This window comes from Seriola dumerili, unplaced genomic scaffold (assembly GCF_002260705.1).
Source record: "Seriola dumerili isolate Sdu_G_001 unplaced genomic scaffold, Sdu_1.0 BDQW01000110.1, whole genome shotgun sequence".
NCBI classification, from domain to species: domain Eukaryota; kingdom Metazoa; phylum Chordata; class Actinopteri; order Carangiformes; family Carangidae; genus Seriola; species Seriola dumerili.
In genome coordinates this window covers 4,690,220-4,713,811 of record NW_019174365.1, presented here as the reverse complement: position 1 = coordinate 4,713,811, position 23,592 = coordinate 4,690,220, and the positions used below count along the sequence as shown (strand labels likewise).

Sequence of the window (23,592 nt, the reverse complement as noted above, 5' to 3'; positions counted from 1 at the left end):
GGGGGGTGGGTGGGGTGGACGTATTCGTTTGTATATGTGTTCTGTGAAAAAGGAAAAATATTACCTTTTTGTACAACTGTCTTCTTATACCTTGTCCTCAATAAAAAGATATTTGAAGAAAGGATTTAAGCTTATATAGGTGTAAACAAAAATAGCATAAAAGTATAATTTATTTTGCACCCAAGGACTGATCTCTTGTTTCCCAATTTGAAAAAGTTACCATTTGCAATTTACAAATGATCTACTAGTTTATTGGCAGGTAGGTCAAACATTACAGACACAGTCATAAATACCAGCAATTAAGTGCATTAAGTTCACCAGTTGTTGTGGCACATCAGCTCAACACATGGCGTAGAATTGACAATGTAGCAGGCTAATGATAAACATCTGATTCTCTATCACAGTGGTTCTCAAAATGGTGGGCAAACCCCTCTGGTGGGGGGGCATAGAGCCACTGCGGGGGGGGGGGGGTAGTGGATGAGCAGGGGAAAAATATGGAGTGAAATTAAGTTGGATGAATGAATGTTGCCGATGGCATCGTGCTGACCTTTGTTTCACTAAAATTCAACATGGGTCCTATTTTATTAGTTGCTTCCTCTATCACTGTTAATGATTGAGGAAAAAATGTGGGGTGGGGCTAAACTTTTTTCAGTGTCTGAAGGGGGGCTTGCCTGAAAATGTTGAGAAGCACTGCTCTATCATAATGTTTAAGAATAAACACACACAGGGATCAGGTAAACTTGCTTTGGGGGATTATTTAACCACAAAAGTGTAGAATTTGTATTAAACAAAAGTATAAAATGGAGTATCATAAACATCTTATTCATGGTATATCATGTGTTTAACCCCCTCAGGTATGGCAGTGTGGGGGCAGCCTGGAGATTCACCCCTGCTCTCATGTGGGCCATGTGTTCCCTAAAAAGGCCCCTTATGCTCGACCCAACTTCCTCCAGAATACTGTACGAGCTGCAGAGGTTTGGATGGACTCATATAAACAACACTTCTACAACAGGAATCCTCCAGCCAGAAAGGTGGGACACTTACAGAAGAAAGGAAGCAAGTTTTGTTTTTGTTTAGCCAGACATGTTGCTGTGATGCTAACCTTAGAATCATGTTTGGACAGCCACTCACCAGGCACTGAGCTCGGTCTTGGCCTGTTACATGCTTGTTTTCCATTCAACCAGAGCTAAACTGAAGCCTTGCACTGATGCTATGTCCCACCTAGCAGCACCACGTTAATATGCTATGAGGAGTCGCTTACCTTTGATGTTAGATTTAGATGTTTCATATGATATGATTCACCTGTCTAGGTGTCAACATATGATGAAACACTGCCTGTGTGACTAGGTCAAGCGGATGTGTGTGTGGTACGTGTGCCGTGCCTCTCAGGTTCTGAGTATTGGCCACCATCAAAAATTCATGTATCTCAGTTTCACCTATCTGAAAAAAGTACATTATTAATGTCAGGGATCTTTGATCAAACAATAAATTACCTGGTCAGGGGGTGATTGAACACAGCACCGCCAGGCCAGATCACCAGCTGCACATCTATTACACTGTTATCATAGTACGTGTTAACAGACTACAGTAGTATTCATTTGGACTAATATATAAATCCTTTTCATTAAGTGCATTTAGTTAAGCATATTGATTTGATATGTGTTTGTTTTTGTTTTGTTTTTTTTTGTTTTTTTTGTTTTTTACAGTGTTCAGATTTTTAAGGAGCCACTTCACTGTACCGCCCAGATTAATTGTTCTAACCAGGTTTTTCACAAGAACTCATAGCATTCATTTTTAATGAATTTCTACATCCTGGATTTGGAGGTTTATTGTGAAATGGTTTAACTGTATTATAATATTTATATATAATATACAATATTTATTTATTTGTTTATTATGAGAAACTACATTCCCACTGTTTATCCCAGCAACAGTTTCACGTTATTCTGATCTAGGAAAGTTTGTGACTGAAACAGTTTGGTGTCTCTGTATTTATATTTTACTATCAGAAAGTACAAAGGTGTAAGGTGGGTGAATGATCTGGACTTTGAGTTGCTTAAGGTGGAGTTCCCCACTTCAGCAAACACAGCTATGTAACATAGTTTATACTGTAGGTGTGACCAATACAAACAGGTAAGTAGGATTTCCTGCTGCTGCCAGGTTGTGGAGTTACATGTGTAGGATTAGCAGTTGTAAGGATGACAGGATGTAAGTTAATAAGGTAATTAAGATATTTAGTTTTGTGGTGTGGCTGTTTTGTGTTAGATGCTTCAGATGCATGAGAAAATGTATCATGTGCTGTAAAAGAACAACATGTATGTAATGAACAAAGGTAAAACCTGGAGATGAAGTGACAACATTGGGAAGGTGGCTCATATGTTGTGCGCTTATTTTTACAGGAAACCTATGGGGATATCTCAGAGCGGCTGCTGCTGAGGGAGAGGCTAAAGTGCAACAGTTTTGACTGGTACCTGAAGAACATCTACCCTGACCTACATGTACCTGAGGACAGGTCGGGCTGGCATGGTGCTGTGAGTGTCTGCCGTCTTTATCTGAATTCCATTATTTATTCTGATCAAGCTGCAGCATCTGTGTTTTATTTGCTCTCTTACTCTTTATTTACTCTTACTTACTGATCAAAGATTCTGAGCTGATATGCTCCTAGATTCTAAACACTCACAGAGATGACATTGCAGTCTTTCTTCCTTAATTCCATCTATTTTGAGTCTGAAACTGGTTGTCAGGCGGGGCGTGATGGGGGAAAATCCTGGTGAAAGTGAGAAGGCTGGATGAAGACAAACAAAGGCTTTGAAACCCATTTGGACTGAGCTCAAGATCATTATGATCCAGACACCTGATGTCTTAACAAAAAAGAAAAAGCCCCGAAAGATTTCTTTGGCCTGTACATCCAAAAATCCACCACCTTGCCGTGCTGCCACTTGTTTCACATTGCGGGGCGTTGTACAAAAATCTGGAATGTTGTTCTTGTCTAAAAATTGAATGCATGCCTACAGTACAAACACACAATGGCATAGCCTCAAAATATGGCATTTTTCACAGGTAGAAATATTGGCAGTTTGATATGAAAGCAGGAGAAAGTAAAACAAAAAACACTGGTCATCTGTTTCATATTGATTGCTTAATAGGTGTGTGTTGATGTGGAAAATAAGATAACAGCAGGCAAAAGTCTGTTTTGTTTCGAGGTGATGTCTTGGAGACTCATTTAATCAGGAGACCTAATCTACTAGCCTCAGGGTGCTGTTGTGTATGTGACCTTACAGTCTGACCTGCCTGTTCGGATAAAACCAACCCAGACAAACCTCTTACAGCAGTCAGTGTAGTACAGCATTTGAATTTTCATTTATATTTATTTCTCTCCTCTTCCCAGGTGCGTAGCTCAGGGATACATTCAGAGTGTCTGGATTACAACGCTCCGGAGCACAGTCCTACAGGTGCCCACCTCTCTCTGTTTGGCTGCCATGGCCAGGGAGGCAACCAGGTACACTAAGCATTTCACACCTCGTTTAATCTGTCTTTGTCCATCTCTCTCCATCTCTCTCATGCACGTATTCTCTCTTGTCATAATCTTACGACCTCTCTTGGCCCAATGGGAGATATATCTTAAAATGTCAGCGCTTTCTGCTAACCCCTAAAATGAGCTGCCACAGTTGATTCACACCAGAAAATTGCTCTCTGCTGGTGTGTCCAGACTCAAATGTAATGAAAAGAAAAACTCAGTTTGGTATTACGTCCAAAATACACCCAAAAATATCGAGCAATCGAATCACATGTACTTTTAAACTGAATGCCTGCCAGCTGCAGTGATGGATGGTTTAGCGAGCAGCAGATTATTTGCCTGTGAGGATGTATATTTAATGTTGGGAGGCAGGCAGTAGGCAAAGCTCCTTTCTGCGAATCTCCAGCCTGCTCGATACTCTGATTACCCCACTGATGCAACGCATCAGGTGTCCCCAGTCACAAAAAGCACCATGTGTGACTGAAAATCAATGTTTGAATGGCTCCCTGCTGAAACAAAAACCTTAGGGCCCTTTACCGCCTCCCTCCTGCTCCCCCGTCCCTGGCCCACATAAGAACCACGTTCCATTTAAAAGATACATGAGCCTCGCAAGCAGAATGAATGGCACAGCCTGGGTAAATAAGTTTGAAGCCAGACACAGGGGCCCCAAGTGAGTCTTTTATTAGTAACAACCATTATAGGCCCCAGTGCACCTGAAAGATGTATGAGATGTGAAGAGCAGGATGGGGAAGTATGAAGATTGATTACCTGACCCTCTGTTTAACGGGTAGCCCAGGGATTGTTGCATCTTTTGTCCCAATTGGCCAGGATGTTGAAATGACACCGGGGGGGGGGGTGTTATTTCTGCTTGATTGAGAGGGCCACAGCCCCATCTTTACTGATGAGATCCCTTGACACACATGCAGACACGCCACGAAACTAGCCAGGAACTGATCCCACAGTAGAACAAGAGAAAAACCTCCTGTAATCCTAGTAGAAAAAACATGCCAACATGTACTATTGTGCTTGTTGAAAAGCTTTCTGAATAAAGAGATTTTAAGGGAGGAAAGAAAGATGTTCCAACACACCTGGAAAGGAAGTAGAGAAATGTTTCAATCTCTTAGTCACTGCTGCTTTTCCAGTTGGGTTGCTTTCCAAAAAAATTTCCAAATACAAACTCCATGTTGCAAAATGGCCACATAACCAGGTCTTTTATTCTGCTCCAGTACTTTGAATACACATCACAGAGGGAGATCCGTTTCAACTCTGTGACAGAGCTGTGTGCTGAAGTGCTCGAGGGTCAGACCTCCATCGGGATGAGGCACTGTCCTCGTGATGGGGAGCTCAAGTCTCCCAGTATCATCTGGGAGTTCAGAAAGGTAAGGGGAGCACTCTTGTACACGCACAAACACTCTGACTCTCACTCAAGCACGAAGCCAAGTGAACTCGTTTGCACATATGTTACACCGCATGACTAAATTTCACACATTTCACTCACAATTTCACACATTTCTCATCCTGGCCCTAATCTACATTTCTCCCTCAAACCATTTCAGGACGGGACCATCTACCACCCTCATGCAGACATGTGTGTGACAGCCTACCGCACACCAGAGGGCCGCACAGACACCCAGATGAGGCGGTGCAATCCAGGAGACAAAACCCAGCAGTGGAAGTTTGAGTGGTAAGAGGAGGAAGAGAAAAAGTAGCAGGAAACCTCAAGTGACCTTCTTTGACCATAGTGCAATTACTACAGTGGATGTCTTCTCCGCTACTCCCAATTCTCTGGCTCTCTCCAAGTCTGCACTCCATTTGAATGGGAATGATGAGCAAATAAAAGGCGGTGAAAAGTCACTTTAAGCCAATGATTCACCCATTTCAGTGCTTTTATGCCCATGAGAATGACTGCGTACGTGCAGATGGTGCTGGAGTGAATGAGAATTTGAAGATGAGGTTTATCGGGTCTTTTTAAGGAGACCAGCTGAACTTGAGACTTTTACTTTCGTGTTGCTTTCATCCAAGTGCCTCTGCAACCAAAACAGAGTCCACACCTTAACTGTCATTGTTGCCATTGTTCTTGCAACAACATGAGAGCAGTGAAACTGGTTTGACTCTCCAGCACATGAAGAAGTGCCTTTCAAATAGATTAAAGACAAAGCATTTCCTTGAAGACTAGATGCAAAAATCATGCTGCACTACCGAATATTACCTTAATGTGAAATTAATATTAATTATTATTGTTCATTGTATCAATCATCATGCTTATTTCGTTAGTTGTTGAAAAAAATAACCAATTTAAAGATGGGCTGCTCAAAGAAGACATGCCAGGAATTTAAGGTCAGCAGCATTAAGCCCCAAACCAGCTATATCCTAACATGCTCCATCATGTGAGAGGGGAACAGGGAGAGAGCACTGTGGTCATACAGAACTGCCCGTCAATTCTATCTCTTGCCTGTGGAGCCAGTTTCATGGTAGAATGCTGCCTGAACAAGACTTGAAGCAAAAGCATGCACTAAGTGCAATTTGCCCCAGAGGGCTTAGTGAGTTGACAGGAATGTTGTCATCTATTCTTCCCTGTATTGTAAAATTAAGAATGCCCTTTAAACTCCTACGTCAATGTGCCTTTGAAAGGTTGTCATCCTAAGAAGAACACGTTTGTGCCGAAATGAAATGTGCCAGTGGATGTCAAATGTATTTAGAACATTTTAAATGTGGATATCTAAAATAACACTGGCTTGATGCACTTGATTTTATTTAGTCACAAAAAGCCTTAAAGGGAGCGCCTGTTTAATTTAATCTTTCAACTTGGCTGTGCCAGAATGTTTTGTCAAGACTCCTGTGTGTAAACTGTACTTGAAACGGCATCAAAAACACTCCTGTTTTGTTTTTTTTTTCCACTGAAGATCCCGTCTGTGTTTCTACTGGGATGTAAGGACAAAGAGATGTGGTGTAACTGTTGTTGAAATGTTTGTTGAATAGCAGCTGTATTTGCCGAAGACTGCTTTATCACTGAGCAACGTTTGGTCTCTGTGGTCCTTTGAATTCACGAATAAGAGATACAGTAGATAAACATATAAGATGGCTCCTGTTATGTGTTACCTTTGTAAATAATGTTTGAAATAAGGGACTGGGGGGGTGCGGGGGGGCAGTGCTAATGTAAAGCACCTCAAACTACTGATAATGCAAAAGGGATGATGGTGATGATGATGGTGATTACTTGATATGAAGAAGAGGGTGATTGAAATGGGATGGATGACTCAAAATAAGATTATATGTGTTGGGATGATTGAAAGAATAAAAAAAACTAACCACAAATGCACTTTTGTCATCTTCTTTTTGCTGTCATCTGTAGACACTCAGCATATTGTACAACTGTCAACGCTTGAGCTACAACATGAAACAAATTTGTTAATTTACTTAGGACTGTGGCTTTTACTGAAAAGCTTCTACAGGCGGGATCCTCACTCCCTATTTCCTTTAGACCATAGACTGTGTATAAAAAGATTCAGACAATGGATTACAGCTTTCACAGTCATTTGGCACCACCTACTGGCAGGAAAGCAAATAACTGACTAATAATGACCAGTCAGTCCACAAAAACTGGACACGGGCAGGGTTGAGAAGATTTTTCTTTAGCTTGTTCAGGGTAATAATCTTGTGGAACCAGTGAGACCAAACAGGATGAAGTTATCTTAAATAATGTGGCCTGTCTGTATTTTGTCCACGTTGATTTCTGTGCGTCTATGGGCTCAGCAAGCGATTAATAACTTGGTAGAACTCATGATGTTCATCAGATGATAAATGGTTTATTTACTATTATAGCCAAGTGAGTTTGTGTTTTGAATTTAAGTTTTAAGTCGCTATATACATTGATAACATCACTAAACCTGAGATAGGTGTGAATGATCTTGAAGACATTTTTAAAGCTAATACTTCATATTAATATTTTGAATCTAGTTTATTCTCACACTTAGTTATAGTCTAGTCTAGATGTCCGAGGGATAATTCTCTGACATGTTAATGTAGCTGAATTACACTGTAAATTGTGGGAATCTTTTCAGGGAAGCTGTTAACATCCTTTGATAGAGCACGAGGGGTGCAAACAGTGGTCTTTTAATAATGGATCAAGAGAGGAAGGTACAGTAGAGAATATAAAGAGGGCCAGATTAACACCCCCTACCCCCCCACCCCCGCTTATCTTAGCTCAATTAAGGATCACATCAAAACAAAAGAGGAGGAATTAATTGTCAGCATCAATTTGGCTGCAGAAGCACTGAACAGCCTTGTCTGGATCTGTCTATAGTCTGTATGTACTATTTTTTGTGATCTGTTGTTGCAGCTGCTGCAGTCCTAACCCATTTCACACATGAAATCTGTAACATTGCTGGTTTCATGTTTTTAAGAGTACTTGCTTTAGGGCTTTCAAATATACAGTAGGTCTCATTGATCAGCCTAAATACAAGCCATGACAGAAGACTGACTGATCCAGTTGTACATGGGGTCATCCACATTCCTTAAAACCTGCGGGTGCTTGGTGCCTGCTTGGTGCTGGGCTTTTGTCATTCCCTTTTGAATGCCATGTCAAGGTGCATTAGTCCTTTGGCAGCTTTCAGCCATGGTGCCCTTTAGGATGTGCTGTTTGGGGTCCAGAGGGGCTGCATTTGTGGCGTTCAAACCACTTTTCCAATGTGAATCTCACAGTCTTTTGAGTGTCTTTTCTTCTTGTTTGAAGGAAGCACACAATCAAGCAGAGTCATCAATAAATGTTGACGTGTTTCCACCCATTAAATGTTTCCATTAAAGTAATTTTATTAGAGACATGAAACACAAAAGTAAAAATAAAAGTCAGATTTTGAAAATAAAGAAAACTGTGATGCGTCTGTGCTGTCTAACCTTATCTGTCTTATTATTAATATTATTATTATTATTTGCCACATAAACAGTATATCTGCCTGTAGTGGAGTGACAACAGAGAAGATAATAACATATTCCAAAGGACTATTGTTTTATCTTCCTGTTAATACATTTGCACCAAATATCTGTTGCATGGAAAATGCTATCTATCATCCGGTCCTAAATGAAAACGCCCTCATGCATTAACATTAATATTGTGTCTCTGACAGACACGACAAGCCCAGTCTACCGTGGTATATTACAACACTCCGGATGACTTGTTGCCTTCCCGTGTCTCTTTGTGGTTTTCACAATATGGGTACTCGATCAAACAGTATGCCACTCAAATTACCTTCTCGCCTTGAATGATCGCCTTAATTATTTAGCATTTTAATTTGCTCAAACATACATTTTGTGTCAAATTTCATCATTCGTGTCAAGGGTTTTCATATCAATTTCATGTGAGTGACAACTGGCTTCATATGAAATAAGACCACCGAGGTAAATGATTTCACTAACTGTTGCACTGTGTTTTTCTGGGAATATACAGTATATTGAGTAAGTATAGCTGAAGGTTATTTTCTAATATGTTATGAGTAAATAAATATATTGGTTTTATCACCGAGTAATGTATATTATCCTGGACTAAAATCCCCAGAAATATATATTTGGTGCAATGTTCAGTAAACAATAGCCTAAGGAAAAAACCGGCCAAATGCCCTCCTATCTACCATGTTACGAACTCGTAAGTAAACAGTAAATAAAGACTAATATGTGGAAAATCTTACTGAAAGTAAATGATGTCTTTATACCTGATGAAGTCTCTCACACTATAATTGCTCTAAAAGATTTACCTGAGGCTACACTGATGTTGAACTTCAACTCCATCAAGTTAAAAAAAAAGGAACACTTGGCACTTCCGGTTTAACTATTTTGCCTTCAAAATGAAAGCGTAAACTTGATCTCAAGTTTTACATGTGGTGGTTTTACAGCACATCAAACATGTAAGAATTTTGCAGTTCTTGTAAAATTAATAAAACCAGACGAACAGGAAAACCAAGATAAAATCTGCAGTAATTATTTCCAATCAAACATATTATTAAGGAACACTTGGCACTTCCGGTTTAACTATTTTGCCTTCAAAATGAAAGCGTAAACTTGATCTCAAGTTTTACATGTGGTGGTTTTACAGCACATCAAACATGTAAGAATTTTGCAGTTCTTGTAAAATTAATAAAACCAGACGAACAGGAAAACCAAGATAAAATCTGCAGTAATTATTTCCAATCAAACATATTATTAAACATAAGCTTGTTGACAATAATGTATTCATGATTCAGTCTATTATGACAGCAAATGTCTTTTTGAATCAAACATGACAAACTGACAGGAATTAAAAAATATATATACAAAAGTGACAATGTATTTAAGTTTAAGAAACATATATTATATTTGAATAGTATATAGCAGATAATAGCCGGGACGCAAAGTTTAGCCATGGCTACGTAGCCTACATGCTCTTGAACACTTATAATGGACACCAAACAATTATAGACTATGCTAGTGCTATTCATTTACTGTACATTCAAATTCATGCACGATGCAGATGTTTACTTTGAAATTCGTATACCGGAAATATGTTTGCTAGTTCGGCCAGCTTGGCAGTTTGGTTTGAACTTCAAAGCAAGTTAAAGTAGACGGGAGGCAAAGTTTAGCCTGATAATCAACCACAGCGGGTTACACTACATATTCAACAGAGATATCGTACGGACACAGTTTGTCGCTTCTTTATCTTGAAAACTACTGGCATGCTTTCATTTAATTTCAGTGCATTTAGCTCGTCATTTTCTCGCTGAAAACTAAAGGAAATCGTGACCTGGATTTGTTTTGTCTCCATTGGGGAGCTACAGGTTAGGCAGCTAGCTAATCCAAGGAGATAATTAATCCGAATCCGTTAATCACCGTTGAAAAGAGTCGAGGAGGAGGAGGAGGGGAGGAGGAGTGTACCACTCAAACGTCAGTCGAGATAAAGACGTTAAGGTTCCGGCTCAGAGTTGGTATTTGGGCATTTCTCCGATGAAATGAAAACTCACGTAGACTCACATTGATGGTGGCTGAAAGTATGCGGAATAAACTTGAAGTCGTCAAACGGAAACGTGACAAGCCTGTTGAAACTAAAAGGGTCACTTCTGCAGTAGGTGTAAGCGGAGTGCAGCTCCTCAGGGCAGGAAACCTTCACACAGCTCTGCACTGAGGAAGGAAGCGACACGATGGCAGCCTGCGGAAGAAGGAATCGACCCAAGCTACTTTTTTTCCTCTGTGGTGCCACTTTAGTTGGGTATCTGATATTTTTCAGACACAACTCCGGGGACGTGAGCGCGACAAATCGACTAGGGGCCTCTGTGGAGGGAGGAGAGGTGGAAAATGAACAGCTCAAGAAGCCTGTCTACGAGAAGCCCCCCATGTCTTTAGATGCCCTGGGCGAAATGGGGAGAGCTGTCAAACTGAATCTGAACGGAGAGGAGAAAAGGAAAGAAGAGGAAAGTCTCAAAAAGAATCAGATTAACACATATGTCAGTGATAAAGTGTCTCTACATCGCAGGCTGCCAGAGAGATGGAACCCACTGTAAGTTACTAGTTGAGCAAAGACACTCTATTATCACCCTGAAGTTAAGATAAATGTTGCACAGTGTGGATCTCACAGCAAAGTTAAAACCCAACTTAGTTACTGCCACATAGGACATTATAGCGCTTGGAGTGATAGTATGTTATTTGCTGTTGGGGTGGAGTAATTGCTCCTTCCTATATTTGCTGTTCTGTTAATTTCATTTGGTAATCGCAGAGTACTTACTTAGGCAACCAGATTTAAGCTTCCTGCTTCAGTATGCAGTGTTAACCCTGTCACCCAGCCTCCCCTCCTCCCCCTTATTCTGCCTCTTAACAACTAAATTCTCCTTTGCAGTTGCAGAGAGCTGAAATATGATTACCGGTCCTTGCCAACAACCTCTGTGGTGATCGCCTTCTACAACGAGGCCTGGTCCACCCTTCTGAGGACAGTCCATAGCGTGCTGGAAACGTCCCCTGACATTCTGCTGAAAGAGGTGGTGCTGGTGGACGACTACAGTGATAGAGGTACAGACACAGGGAGACTGAGACAGACAGTCTGATGGACAGGCGGAGAGGGCTGTGGACAGGCAGGCTGGCAGACTGACAGTCACAAAGGACAGAGAGGTTGTCAGAGCGACACACAAAGAGACACACAGACAGGTGGCAGGCACTGGTTTGTCAGACAGGTAGAGGGGAGAAGGCCAGACTGACATGTTAGCAATTAGGAAAGCCAAACAGATACAGGAAGGTAGTGGCTAGGAGTGAAACTAAGATGTGGATAAAGGGAAATCTTATCCTGTAAACTGAAGTAGTCTCACAGATATGTATGTCACATAACAGGGCAATTTTTTTTAATCATCAATAGAAATATGCACAAATATCTTGATGACAATGTGTTCCAGTTTGTAGTCATTCATTGTTTTGTTTCTGTACCCAAACTGAATGCCAGTGGGTGAGACACTTCAAGGAGTGGTTACAAAATATTTTGACTCATGACCTCGTCAATCCAGCTATTCCTGCCGCCCTGGTGGTGAACAAGCTGGTAGCAGGTTTAAATTGTTCTGTTGTGTTTGTTGTACTTTTTGTACTTGTTCCATGCATTCATTTAATATAAGAAACGTAATTGCGCTCAGTACAAATATTGCTTTCATGCACACACATAGAAAGTAACATGTTGTCTTATTGTTTAATTTCCTGAAGCTCATCTGAAGGAGCCATTGGAAAAGTACATCTCAGGATTGAGGAAGGTGCGTCTGATCCGGGCCACCAAGAGGGAGGGATTGGTGCGGGCCCGGTTGCTAGGGGCATCCATTACCACTGGAGATGTGCTGACCTTCCTGGACTGTCACTGTGAGTGTCACGAGGGCTGGTTAGAGCCCCTGCTCCAAAGGTGAGGAAACCCGCAGCAGGAAAAGAAAGGACACTTTCTCTTGAGTATTCTGTCAAATCGTGGCCTTGTGCTTAGACACACTTGTCATTTTGCTCAATTGAAATGTCACTGAATGAAGCTCTAAATCTCTGCCAGCAAACTACAGGAGTGCTTTTATGTAGCTGACTCAGTCGGTATACTCAGTAACTTCTCTTTAGAGCAAGTGCAACACAAAAAGTTGACACAGACATTTGAGATGAACAAATTGCTTGCTTTGTAGCACCACTTCCCCCTGTCAGCGGCTTTTCTCTCCTCTCTCCACAAGGATCAAAGAGGAGCCATCAGCTGTGGTGTGTCCTGTCATTGATGTGATTGACTGGAACACCTTCCAGTATTTAGGCAACCCTGGTGAACCTCAGATTGGGGGGTTTGATTGGCGGTTGGTCTTCACCTGGCACAGTGTCCCAGAGCATGAGCAGAAACGCCGTCGCTCACCCACTGATGTCATCAGGTGTGTCAAGCGTGAACATTTTTTATGGATAACTTTACAGAAGAGGTCAAGACTCATAGTAGCACTGTCAGCTGGTACTAAACCTCTCACTGATATATCACTTATCATATCCAGATGAGTTATAAGATGAAAGTCAATGATCACTGTTTTTTCTCCCCAGGTCTCCTACCATGGCAGGTGGTCTGTTTGCTGTAAACAAGAACTACTTTCATTACCTGGGAACATATGACACAGGGATGGAGGTGTGGGGAGGAGAGAACCTGGAGTTCTCCTTCAGGGTAAGAAATTATTTTATCTTTGTGTGTTTGTTGATGTACATACACATGTGTTCCACATGTGCAAACTCCTAGTTTTATGGAAAATAGGCACAATCCTCACACTCCATGCATAGATTTTAGCACCAAGCCACAATACAAAACACAAGGCACTAAAAAGGCAGCCATGTCTGGTTTACATTTACCAAGACCTGCACTATGTGAGACTGTCAAAACCATCCTGAAAGAATTATAACTAAACAACCAGTGAAAACAGGCCATAAAGCCTCATACTTTAATTGCAATGAAGAATTTGAACATCCCTTTTCCTCCAATAACCGCAATATCCCAAAGGGAAGGAACCAAAACAACTTCTTTTTTTTTTCCAAGCTCTTCAGCAACAGGGCCGTGCTTTGTGTTGCCTGATTAAATGATTGAATCATGGCTGAGAAACTAACCAAATCCTCGTGGTGATGTTGTTGATGTCTCTTAGATTTGGCAGTGTGGGGGCAGCCTGGAGATCCACCCATGCTCCCATGTGGGCCATGTGTTCCCTAAAAAGGCCCCTTACTCACGGAGCAAAGCTCTGGCAAACAGTGTGAGAGCTGCTGAGGTCTGGATGGATGAATACAAAGAGATTTACTACCATCGAAACCCCCACGCACGACTGGTGAGTCAGTACAGATGGTGTTCTTTTGCGTGTGTTTGTGTGCTGGTGGTGTCAAACACAAAACTATTCTTTGAGCATTCTGGCATATTTAATGACTGAATGACTTGTTTTCTTCTTGGAGAATTGTGATGGCCGTGTATTTTCGTTGCTGCACTCATCACAGAACTGTCTGATTGATTAATGACTTGATTTCACCAGCGACACACTCTCAGTCCCACACACACGTGCTTAAAATTACATGCACTCCTTTCTCTCTCAAACTAGACACACACACTCACACACTGCACTCCCGCTGTGGTGAAAAAGCTCCCCTGATTAAGTGACACTTGGGATACATGAGCAGTGGACACCCAAGGTGACAGGGGTGTCAGGGCGTTCCGGTGTGTGATTACCACCTTTCCATGCCACTATGTGCCAACGGGTGTCACCAACCTGTCCTTGACAGGATGAGAGCAGTGCTAACCCACGGGGTGCCCTGCCTTTGTATGTGTGCATGCGTAGGAGGAGGTGGGTTAGTGTGCAACAGTGTAGTTAAAAGGAGAAGCTTTCTAAACACAGATCAGGTGGCGCTCATCTCTCTTAGAGGAGGTAGCCTTTCCAACCTGTGGTATGATAAACCCAATACACCAAAGCCTCTAAATAGGGACTGCTTGACTTAAACAGACACGTGTACATACACACAAGGCTCTCTCAACAATTTTGTAATATTTTATAATAATTGGGATTTAATTCATATTATTTTCAAGCTCTCTTATTTTTTAACTTTTCATTTTCTGTGATTTTTTAGTTTTTTCCATTTCCAGCAGTTTACAAATTTTGAGATACCTAAGTGCAGGTTTTGTTTGACTTTATGAGGAGATTATTAATCTCTGTTGTAAATCTGAACAATAAGTCTGTCAAGATATTCTTTGCATATTCCTACTGAATCTCTTGGAGCTTGTAGGATATTGTCAAAGTAGAAGCTACCCACACACAAAGCTCTCCATTTTTCTTTTGGATCACTTGGCCTCCCTGTGCTAGAGAAAAACTCAAGCAGTGAGATGTTTATTTATGTAAATTAGTACCTGAGGTTCAGTATTACTAGACGCCTCCACCTTTAGCCCTAAATTGGTTCCAAGCCCACAATCTAGATAACTTGAGTCAGTCTAATACATATATTTATAGCTAATTGTATTATCTCCTTTCAGTCTGGTAGGCCATTACATTGTCAGTCCCTCCCCAGAGTAGAAAACAGTATATTGGGGTTGCAGGATGATGGGTCACTGAAACTGAAGTTGATGAACTATGTGTCAGTTCATGTGAGTTATGTTTACAACTCTTCGTTAATAAGTAATAAAGTGTGAAGTCTAAATAAACTAGACTCAAAATGTAACGGTGTATACATTTCAGGGATCATTAAGACAAAAGAATAAATCTGGGAAAAAACTGTAAGCATGCTTCTGTTGTTTTCCCACTGCCTTTTTATTCTCATCTAATTGGCACCTCCCTGGCCCCTTGTGTACGTTACATTGGCCTCTATTTGATCCTTTAGTTTTGTTTTTCAGTGATCCCTCCCTGGTCCATATATTGGATTGTCATTGGGCTGCTCGTCACCCTTACATTACATTACATTTAAGTAGCACCTGTACTGGTCCTTAATTTTGCCTCTCCATAGCATTTTCGTCCTATTGACAACAGATTGTCTCCTTTGGGAATCCCTCTCTTGACCCAATAAATTGATGAAGGGCCAATTACAGCTGTGCTCGGGCAAACCACCATCATCCATCATCATCCTGCAGTGCTGCAGAAGGTGTGGTGAGCATATGTGCATGGGCAGATCAAAGTGGAGACTGTCCTCTTCCCCGCACTATAGTTCACTAGTCATGATCACTGTGATGTGTGTGTGTGTGTGTGTGTAACCATGTGTGTATAAAGGTATCTACATAAACACACATGTACTATATGCGTATACTAACATGCACATATACACTTGTAAAATATACAGGTTGATACTCTCCCTCTTGTTTGACTAGGACTTAGGAATGGTTTAGTGTTAAGAGCTCTGTTTGTTTTGAGGGCGTCTCATTATTTGTAATGTCTTGTAATTATGTAGAGTTATGAAACAACTATAGATGGTGCTGTTGTACACCATTTCAGCACAGAGCTATGCTATGAACACGTCCTCTGACACTGCAGGTGTCTCACTGTACACACATAAAGGTCTTTCTTTGATTATGAGATGCCATTGATACTTAACATCTTGTAATATCCATATTACAGCCACTCTGTTCTTCCTGATATTGTTATGAATCTCAGGGCATTAAGGTAAAAAGGTACTGAAATAATGAGGTGGAACTATCATTTGTGGTCTTTGTTTCTAGGAGGCCTTTGGAGACGTGACGGAGCGGAAGAGGCTTAGAGAGAAGCTGGGCTGTAAGAACTTCAAGTGGTATTTGGATAATGTTTACCTTGATATTCACGTCCCAGAGGATCGACCAGGCATGTTTGGAATGGTGAGGACACATCTCAGTTACTGATTGTCAGCTTTAAATTAGAATATGAATTTACCAATTGTCACCAATCTGATTGGATTTAATCCAGCTACACAGCTCACACCAGAGCCTTATCAAAAAAAAAAAGCATAAAAAAAAGTAAAAGTGTGATTTCCTCACCTCTGTATGAGCTCCTGTAAGATATATTTTATAAATACTTGAAAAAACTATATTGATATAAATGCTTTTTGCTCATTATAGTTTAAAAACCGGGGCAAGAACAACTACTGCTTTGACTACAATCCTGTAGATGAACACACGGTGGTGGGTCAAAGGGTCATCCTCTACCAGTGTCACGGCATGGGTCAGAACCAGGTACTGGACGTTACTCTGTCAGGCTACATGCCATACAATGTTTCTTGATGTGTTGTCTGGTGAAAAATCAATTCACTAAAATGTCTTAATTTTAACACTGTGAAATATGAATAGTCTGATTAATCTCGGTTGTACTTGAATTAGAGAATCTTATATTTTATGTTTTTTTTTTTGTAGATTTTTTCTGACTTTTTTCTAGGTTTTAAAGTCCTTTTTACAAGCTGCACTGAGTTTTAATTAAGTTTGAGTTCAATTCAACTAAAGTCTTTTCTGTGTCTATACCTTCAGTGATACACTTATTTGTTTACAAGAATTTGAAAGGTTCAGATGTCCCTGTAGTCACCCAGCCTAGTCACTGGCCTCATTCTGATTCCTTTCTCACATTTTTATTTATCATCTCCTTACTCCTGCCTTTCCCATCCTCCATGAATCCCTATTTTCTGTTTACCTGAGGCAGCAGTAATCACAGTCAGAAATAGCTGCTCAGAGTCACTCAAAGTAGAGACACAATCCTCTTATTTCATAGTAGACAGCAAGGGTTTGTAGCCGTACTTTTACAAATCTGGGAATAGTGGACTGGATGCGCCTGTCCCAGATTGAAAAATGATATGTTGGCTTTGTTGATACAAAGGAGAATATATTTCCCAACACCTCTATCCCCTGTGGTTGGCAGTAGGCCAGGAAACACTGTGAAATTTACCATTGTTATTCCAGCAGCCCTCTGTGGACACACATTGATGTCGTCTCTCTAGGAGGTGGCCTCTGCAGTCCTTGTGCTGTTTGCTTTTATGAGAGTGTTATGCATGTTGCAGAATCACACTTACTCCACACTCTCAGTCATAGGCTGTGCACATAACAGAAGTTGTGTGTGTATGTGCGTGTCTGTGTGTGTCTCCCTCAGTACACTGTATCCATTTGCTGCATATCTTTTTCCCCTGAGTCACACATAAAATGTACGTGCACACATACATATGCATGTACAGATCCTCTTATGACTTAAATATTACAAAAATTTAATGCAAGTTGTGTTTCCATCAGTTGAGTTCAAGTGAAAAATTGACACTTGTGTCACATGCATAAAACATTGTCTTTCTTTTTTTGTCAAAGGATTTTACAGGAGTCTAAGTGAAAATCTAATCTTTTCAAGTTTGATGGGATTTAGGATTTCCTTGAGCCAACTATTGTTTGAAGGGGGGAAGAGCGTGCTTGCACTTAAATTATTTTAATTTCTATTTCAAGTTAGATTTAAAACTTGGATTTAAAAAAGAATAGTGTTTCCATTTAGCTTGTATTTGACATAACACAATTTCCATGAAAAGGTTTAGAATGAAACCCAGCTGTGTCATCTCATCCTGCAGTTCTTTGAATACTCCACGGACGGTGAGATCTGCTATAACACGAGGGAACCTGCAGGATGCATTGTGGGTGACAACATCAGCACCTACCTGACACTCCAGCTGTGCAGAAAACGAGGACAACCTGTGCCTAAAGATCAGAAATTTGTCTTCCGAGAGGTAACAAGTATATTTCTGTTTATCATGTCTGTGTCTGTATTTAAATCCAAATTTAAACAAAGAGTGGTAAGACGGGAAGTGCATGGTGGCAGTGAATGTGAAGGATGGAATGAGTTTTTGAGTCGCTGTCTTGTAGCCAAAGACAAGTGTAACATGATATCTGATTTGGGGTCCACAAAACACTTTCCTTTTGAATTTCAGACTTTTTGTTAATCTTTCCAAATGATTTATTACTTTCCTTCTTGAACCAGCACTCATACTTCAAAATATGGTGAGAACCAAATTTTCCAACACTCACTGCCCGGTTTGCTCGGTTTTTCTGTTTCTTTTGACCCAGTCTAGACAGGAATATTAACACTGTGTTGATTTTCTCTCTTTTTTTTTTTTATGTTTTGGGAAAAATCAGCAGAATTATTTCTTGCGAAATTAATAATTCAAATCTTTTATGTTTTAAATGTTTTATGTGTAATTATTGGACTGAACTGAACCGAATCATGAGGTCCCAGCAAGGATCAAAATCGAATTCATTCCACAGTCAAAGTCATGTCAGTCACATTACCGAGCTGCTCCACAGGTGTTGAGCGCCAGTGTGGCTGATAATAAACACCAGCGCACCAGCAAACTGGGTCTTCACTACACAATGCTGGAAGTTGTTAAGCATGTGTTTCAGTGCAGATACGCCTAACCCAGTGTCAGTAGCTAAACCATGCTATCTAAATGTAAATGGAGCCAAGAAAGACTGAATGGATGTATCAGGGAGGCCAGAGGCAGAAGAGTGGCACATTTAAGAATAAAGGGAGGGAGAAGAGAAAGTGAAGCAAACAAACATGCTAATGTAGGGTAACTAAATGGGCAGATCAATCAGTGCAGAATCTCTCAGCTCCAATGGTAAGCACTGATGTTCTTAAAATAGTGTCGATCATAAGTCATAATGTAAAAATGATAATATCTGCTGTACAGAGCAGCAGCTATACTCGTACTGTAATGTAATAGCTGCTTTTCATAACAGCTTTTTGGCCATTTGAGTGATTAACCTGCATGTAACTATTGTGTTCTAGTATTGTAACAGTACATATCCTCCAAACTGGTTCTTTTCAGGATGGGAGTCTGTATCATGTGATGAGCCAGAAATGTGTTGAGGCAGTAGACAAGACAGACAACGGGACACCAGCCCCCTCACTCCAGCCCTGCTCTGACAGCCTCCAACAGAAGTGGTTCTTTGAGGAGAGAATGTAATGGCATCAACCTTGAATATATTTACGAATCTGTTTTTCATTCAGGCCAATATCCTGAGGAGGGATATCGGTGGATTGACTTGTTAAATGTTTTTTGATATGTGTGCCTTGCCCTGAAAGGAGCCCAAAGGAGGAAGCCTCTGTGCTCCCTTCCAAACTTCAACCTTTGCACATTTCTTCCAGCTGGATTTAATGGATCAAGAGGAAATTATACTGATAAGTACTTACTTTCTGAAGTACTTTGTAAATATATATATACATGGGGATATTTTTTTTATTTGGATGCTGTTTCTGGCAGACAGGAGCCCACTGGAATATGAACAGTTTTTCTAAGCAAGGACATGCTTGAGAATTAGTGATAACCTGCAGAACTGTACACGCAGACATTTTTCTTCTCTTTCATTTACCCACTCCACCGCTGCTGAAATCTTAGTGAGATCATTTTAGCTCAGTTGTTTTATGTGCACATGGACAAACACTGAAACTTGTGTGCATCCATCTGAAAGAAAACAACTGCTTAAATACCTCTGTCATCATACCCGTAGCCTCTTATGAGCTGCTGGTTGGCATAACAGCGATTTTCAGAACCACATCATGAGACATTTTAGGATATTTGCATCTTCTCCTGTAGAGGGGGCCAACGCACCTCTCTGCACTTTCCTCTCTTTCACTGTGCTTTCTATTTGTCAAGAGAAAGTGGGACAAATCTTCAGGTATTTTGTTAAGAACCTTTTCAAGACATTTTGAGTGCTCGCTACTCTTACATACAGGTGGCTTAGAGAAAAGCCTTAAATCACAGGCATTATGCAAGTACCTAGGAAATCTTGAACTTAATCACCTAACTACTGATAACAGGAGAAACTCCAGTCTTAAACTGTTCAGCTTTTACTGAGGTAATTTTGAAATGCAGATCTAACTGGGGTAAAATGACATGGGTCGTTTTGCTAGTTTTTGTAGTCATTTTTATAAAGGAAGAAAAAAGCATTCCACATAGTGTACTTGCTTCTGCAGCTTCAAAATACTAAATCATAGCCATATTTTATGGATTGAATTCATGTGGTGTCAATTATGTTTATTTAAAGTGATGTATTTTGTAGATGAGACTAAATTACTGTGTTATTTCATAGCGTCATTGCAGATATATCTCAACTTCAGTCGTAAAATAAGTGTGAATTTATTCATTTAATGCTGGTTAGTGCAAATGTATAAACACTGAGTTCGTAAGAAAAGGGTCTTCCTCCTCATCTTACTTGTCCACTTAGAGCTCATGGAAAGTGCTGGATGTAAAAAAAAACTTGTAATTTTATTTTAGGATTTCCCTTCACGTTACTAGGATCATGACGAATGCTCATGAGCTGAATGTATATTTTGTTACACGATGAGACAGAAAGAGAGCAGTAGTTAAAGTTGAGACAGAGTGTCTGCTCACTTACAGTACATACGGGCCTCTGCTGAGAATATGCACTGGTGAGCAGGCAATCCCTTGAGTGAATGCATATTACTCTGGTGGGTTGTGCTGATTTGTGCACACTGCCTCTGTTTCTATTCGTCAGAATTCTACAACGATAGATCCTGTTCAGAGTCGTGGTCAGTTCTGTGGCTGTCCCTCAGGCTATGCAGAGGGAATAAGGGAAACACAGCGGAGTGGTAGACAGTTGTTGGTGTCTCCAGAGCCCTGGGATGGCAGATGGCTTCCTGATTGATTTTCTGGTCCTTTCCCAATTCTTTATCACCACCCTCTCTGTGTCAAACGTGTGCGGCGGTGGCGGACTTATCTTTTGGACTAACGCCAGCCAAATCCTCCTCAGATGCGCACTTGTATACTCATGTGCTTGAGGTTTGATTTATGAACGGAAATCATCAAGAGTACAGTTTTTGACAGCAGAAGCAGATAATGGAGGAGGCTGACTGAAGCAATTTGTGACCTCTTCCTTACCATTAACCTTCACAGGCTGTTGGCCCATCAGTCTCAGAGGAGCTCTGTTAGGAATTGATGTTAGAGGATGATCGGACTAAAATAGATTTTTTCTATTGATTCAGAATGTATACTCACAATAAGATAAATGGGAGATAGAAAAAGAGATTTTGCCAGGACCACAGCTGGGACTTGAATAGAATCAGAATCCCTTCCTTTGCCAAATATAATGAATGCAATGCGTAATGGTGGTGTTTCAAGAACATGGTAACATCTGTGTGTATGAGCTCACTTAGTACAAGCCTAAAGGGACAGAGCAAGATGTGCATTACTTACCACTCTGAACATATATTAACAATTTTATTGCAGCATGCAGAGAAGTGTAAAGGAGCATGAGATAACTGTACTGATGAAAGCATGAAATAAGTTCAAATCATATTTGAATATGGAGTAATTCCTGGGGTTAAAGTTCCCAGGAGTCCATAAAGGCTTTTGCTACCATTATGAGTGGTACATGATTGTGGAGACAATGCTTGGTAATAAATCAAATGGACCAAAAAACCAGTAGGAAGATTATGGTCAGCTTCTCAAAGGGAGGGGCATCTCTCTCAGGATTGTTTGATGGGTGGTATGGCTAAAAAGAGCAAATTGTGTATGGTCATAATGCTTGTTTTTGGTCTTGATAGCAGAGCGCCATATGGCTGAGAAAGTCTTAATAACAGGTTGTTTGAAACAGTTTCCAAGCTGTGCATGTTTCCTGGCAATCGTGCCAAACTCCTTGAGGGCTGAGCTTTCCACGATTTAAGAAAAGAAAAGTTTCTTCAGTGAGTATCATCCGTGAGAGATCAGTTTCACCGGCAACAGGTGAAATTGCTCTTTTAACACAGTGCTTCATGGTTTATGTATTGAACACTTCAGAAGTGACAGTTTTTCCATTTTCTTTAGTTTGTGTCTGCCTCTGAGTGCAGTATAAATATTCTATCCTTTTATTAAAAAGGGTAATTTATTGTTCAGTGTGGCCATCTGTTATCCCAGGCATGTCCTACATACACTGGCATTATATTGTGTGCTAATTTGATATTCTACACACAGCTGCAATAAAATTGATATTCGCCCGTTGGAGCCATGTCTCTCTGGCAGGTCATATAGGGCTTTTATATCAACCAAACCTTTGTCATAAACGGTGGTGATATTCCAGGGATCTGTTGGAGCACTTGAACCTGTAAAGTGGCTGATTGCACTGTCACCCAACCCTAATGGACCAGGCAGTGCTGTTTTACAACAGCATGCACATCTCCTGTTTATAATGCTAAACAATTCCCAGTGGAGACATTTGAATTATTTAAGTGGTAAATGTACAGAAATAATAATGCTGGAATTCAACACCGTGTCTGGTGTATTAGTGTTCTTACTAACTCCAGTGGCCTTATATTGTTATTAGGAAAGTGAAGGATGCAATTAACATTATTTTTGTATGTATGTGTATTTTTTGTTGGATCCAATAAATGGACCATATCTTTAATTGTTGTCAATTGAGAGTCGAAATAAGTGAACACATAAGTAATGTTTGATACAATTAATGCCTGTTCTCGCTCATTATGTTCTTTGTTTTTTAATGTTCACTTTTGTGTCTTTAAATTGTGTATCACTTGTCTGACTTCTATAAAAAAAAAAGTGACAAAAAATTATTTTGTTCTCACTGTACACCATTGTTTATCCATAAGGCTGTGACTCATCTGCATCTACGAGGAGTAAAACAGGCTATCATCCGCATTTAACTGTGATGGAGATGTGAATCAAGACGCTCAGAGGGTAATGAGAGAAGAAAGGGAGAGATTTTCCAACCATATCTGATTGGTTTGATCACCAGCTGCTGAGTGCGATGGAGAAATGTGGCGCCTTCGCCAAGTCGCTCCGTTTCCCCTGGTGTTGAAGCTGTGCCCTGCAGTCTCTCTCAATTACTCATTGATGATGCTTTGCTGTTTGTTTCATAGCCTATAGTATGTGTGTGTGTGTGTGTGTGTGTGTGGACTGGTTTTGGCATCTTTACATTTAAACTGCACATGCTAAAGAATTAGAAAAGGTAAAATTACATTCAAGTGCATCTTTCAATTGAAGTGTACTACACTGCTGGAAATAATAGCGGGGAATATTTGTGCCTCACTGAAGGCACCGCATGAGACAAGCTGGTTTCTCTCTCGCACAGGATGACATGCTCTGATGGAAAACTTGCCAGAAATCTTCACATTCTGACAAATGCT

At 40.6% G+C, this 23,592-nt stretch overlaps 2 protein-coding genes across 2 annotated transcripts in view; both read left to right on the top strand.

Annotated features, from left to right (window-relative positions):
• Positions 1–6,795, top strand: part of LOC111223003 (polypeptide N-acetylgalactosaminyltransferase 4-like) — a 21,439-nt gene extending 14,644 nt beyond the window's left edge. Inside the window, exons 8-12 of the mRNA XM_022746956.1 lie at positions 855–1,031; positions 2,400–2,531; positions 3,389–3,499; positions 4,744–4,896; positions 5,074–6,795. Coding sequence (XP_022602677.1) covers positions 855–1,031; positions 2,400–2,531; positions 3,389–3,499; positions 4,744–4,896; positions 5,074–5,205 — 705 coding nt within the window. The 3' untranslated portion in view covers positions 5,206–6,795. The remainder of the gene's footprint in view (positions 1–854; positions 1,032–2,399; positions 2,532–3,388; positions 3,500–4,743; positions 4,897–5,073) is intronic.
• Positions 6,796–10,197: 3,402 nt separating this feature from the next.
• Positions 10,198–22,983, top strand: galnt12 (polypeptide N-acetylgalactosaminyltransferase 12). The gene is made up of 10 exons (XM_022747269.1): positions 10,198–11,036; positions 11,373–11,542; positions 12,218–12,407; positions 12,712–12,897; positions 13,058–13,175; positions 13,645–13,821; positions 16,182–16,313; positions 16,554–16,667; positions 18,026–18,181; positions 19,280–22,983. The coding sequence occupies exons 1-10, from the start codon at positions 10,681–10,683 to the stop codon at positions 19,415–19,417; spliced, it is 1,737 nt and encodes a 578-aa protein (XP_022602990.1). The 5' UTR covers positions 10,198–10,680; the 3' UTR covers positions 19,418–22,983.
• Positions 22,984–23,592: the final 609 nt, after the last annotated feature.

Excerpts from the sequence above, each read along its gene's own strand:
- galnt12 (XM_022747269.1), top strand. The coding sequence starts at position 10,681 with ATGGCAGCCTGCGGAAGAAGGAATCGACCCAAGCTACTTTTTTTCCTC. Across the intron at positions 11,037-11,372 it reads CCAGAGAGATGGAACCCACT|TTGCAGAGAGCTGAAATATG; the intron begins GTAAGTTACTAG and ends TCTCCTTTGCAG. Across the intron at positions 16,314-16,553 it reads GACCAGGCATGTTTGGAATG|TTTAAAAACCGGGGCAAGAA; the intron begins GTGAGGACACAT and ends TGCTCATTATAG.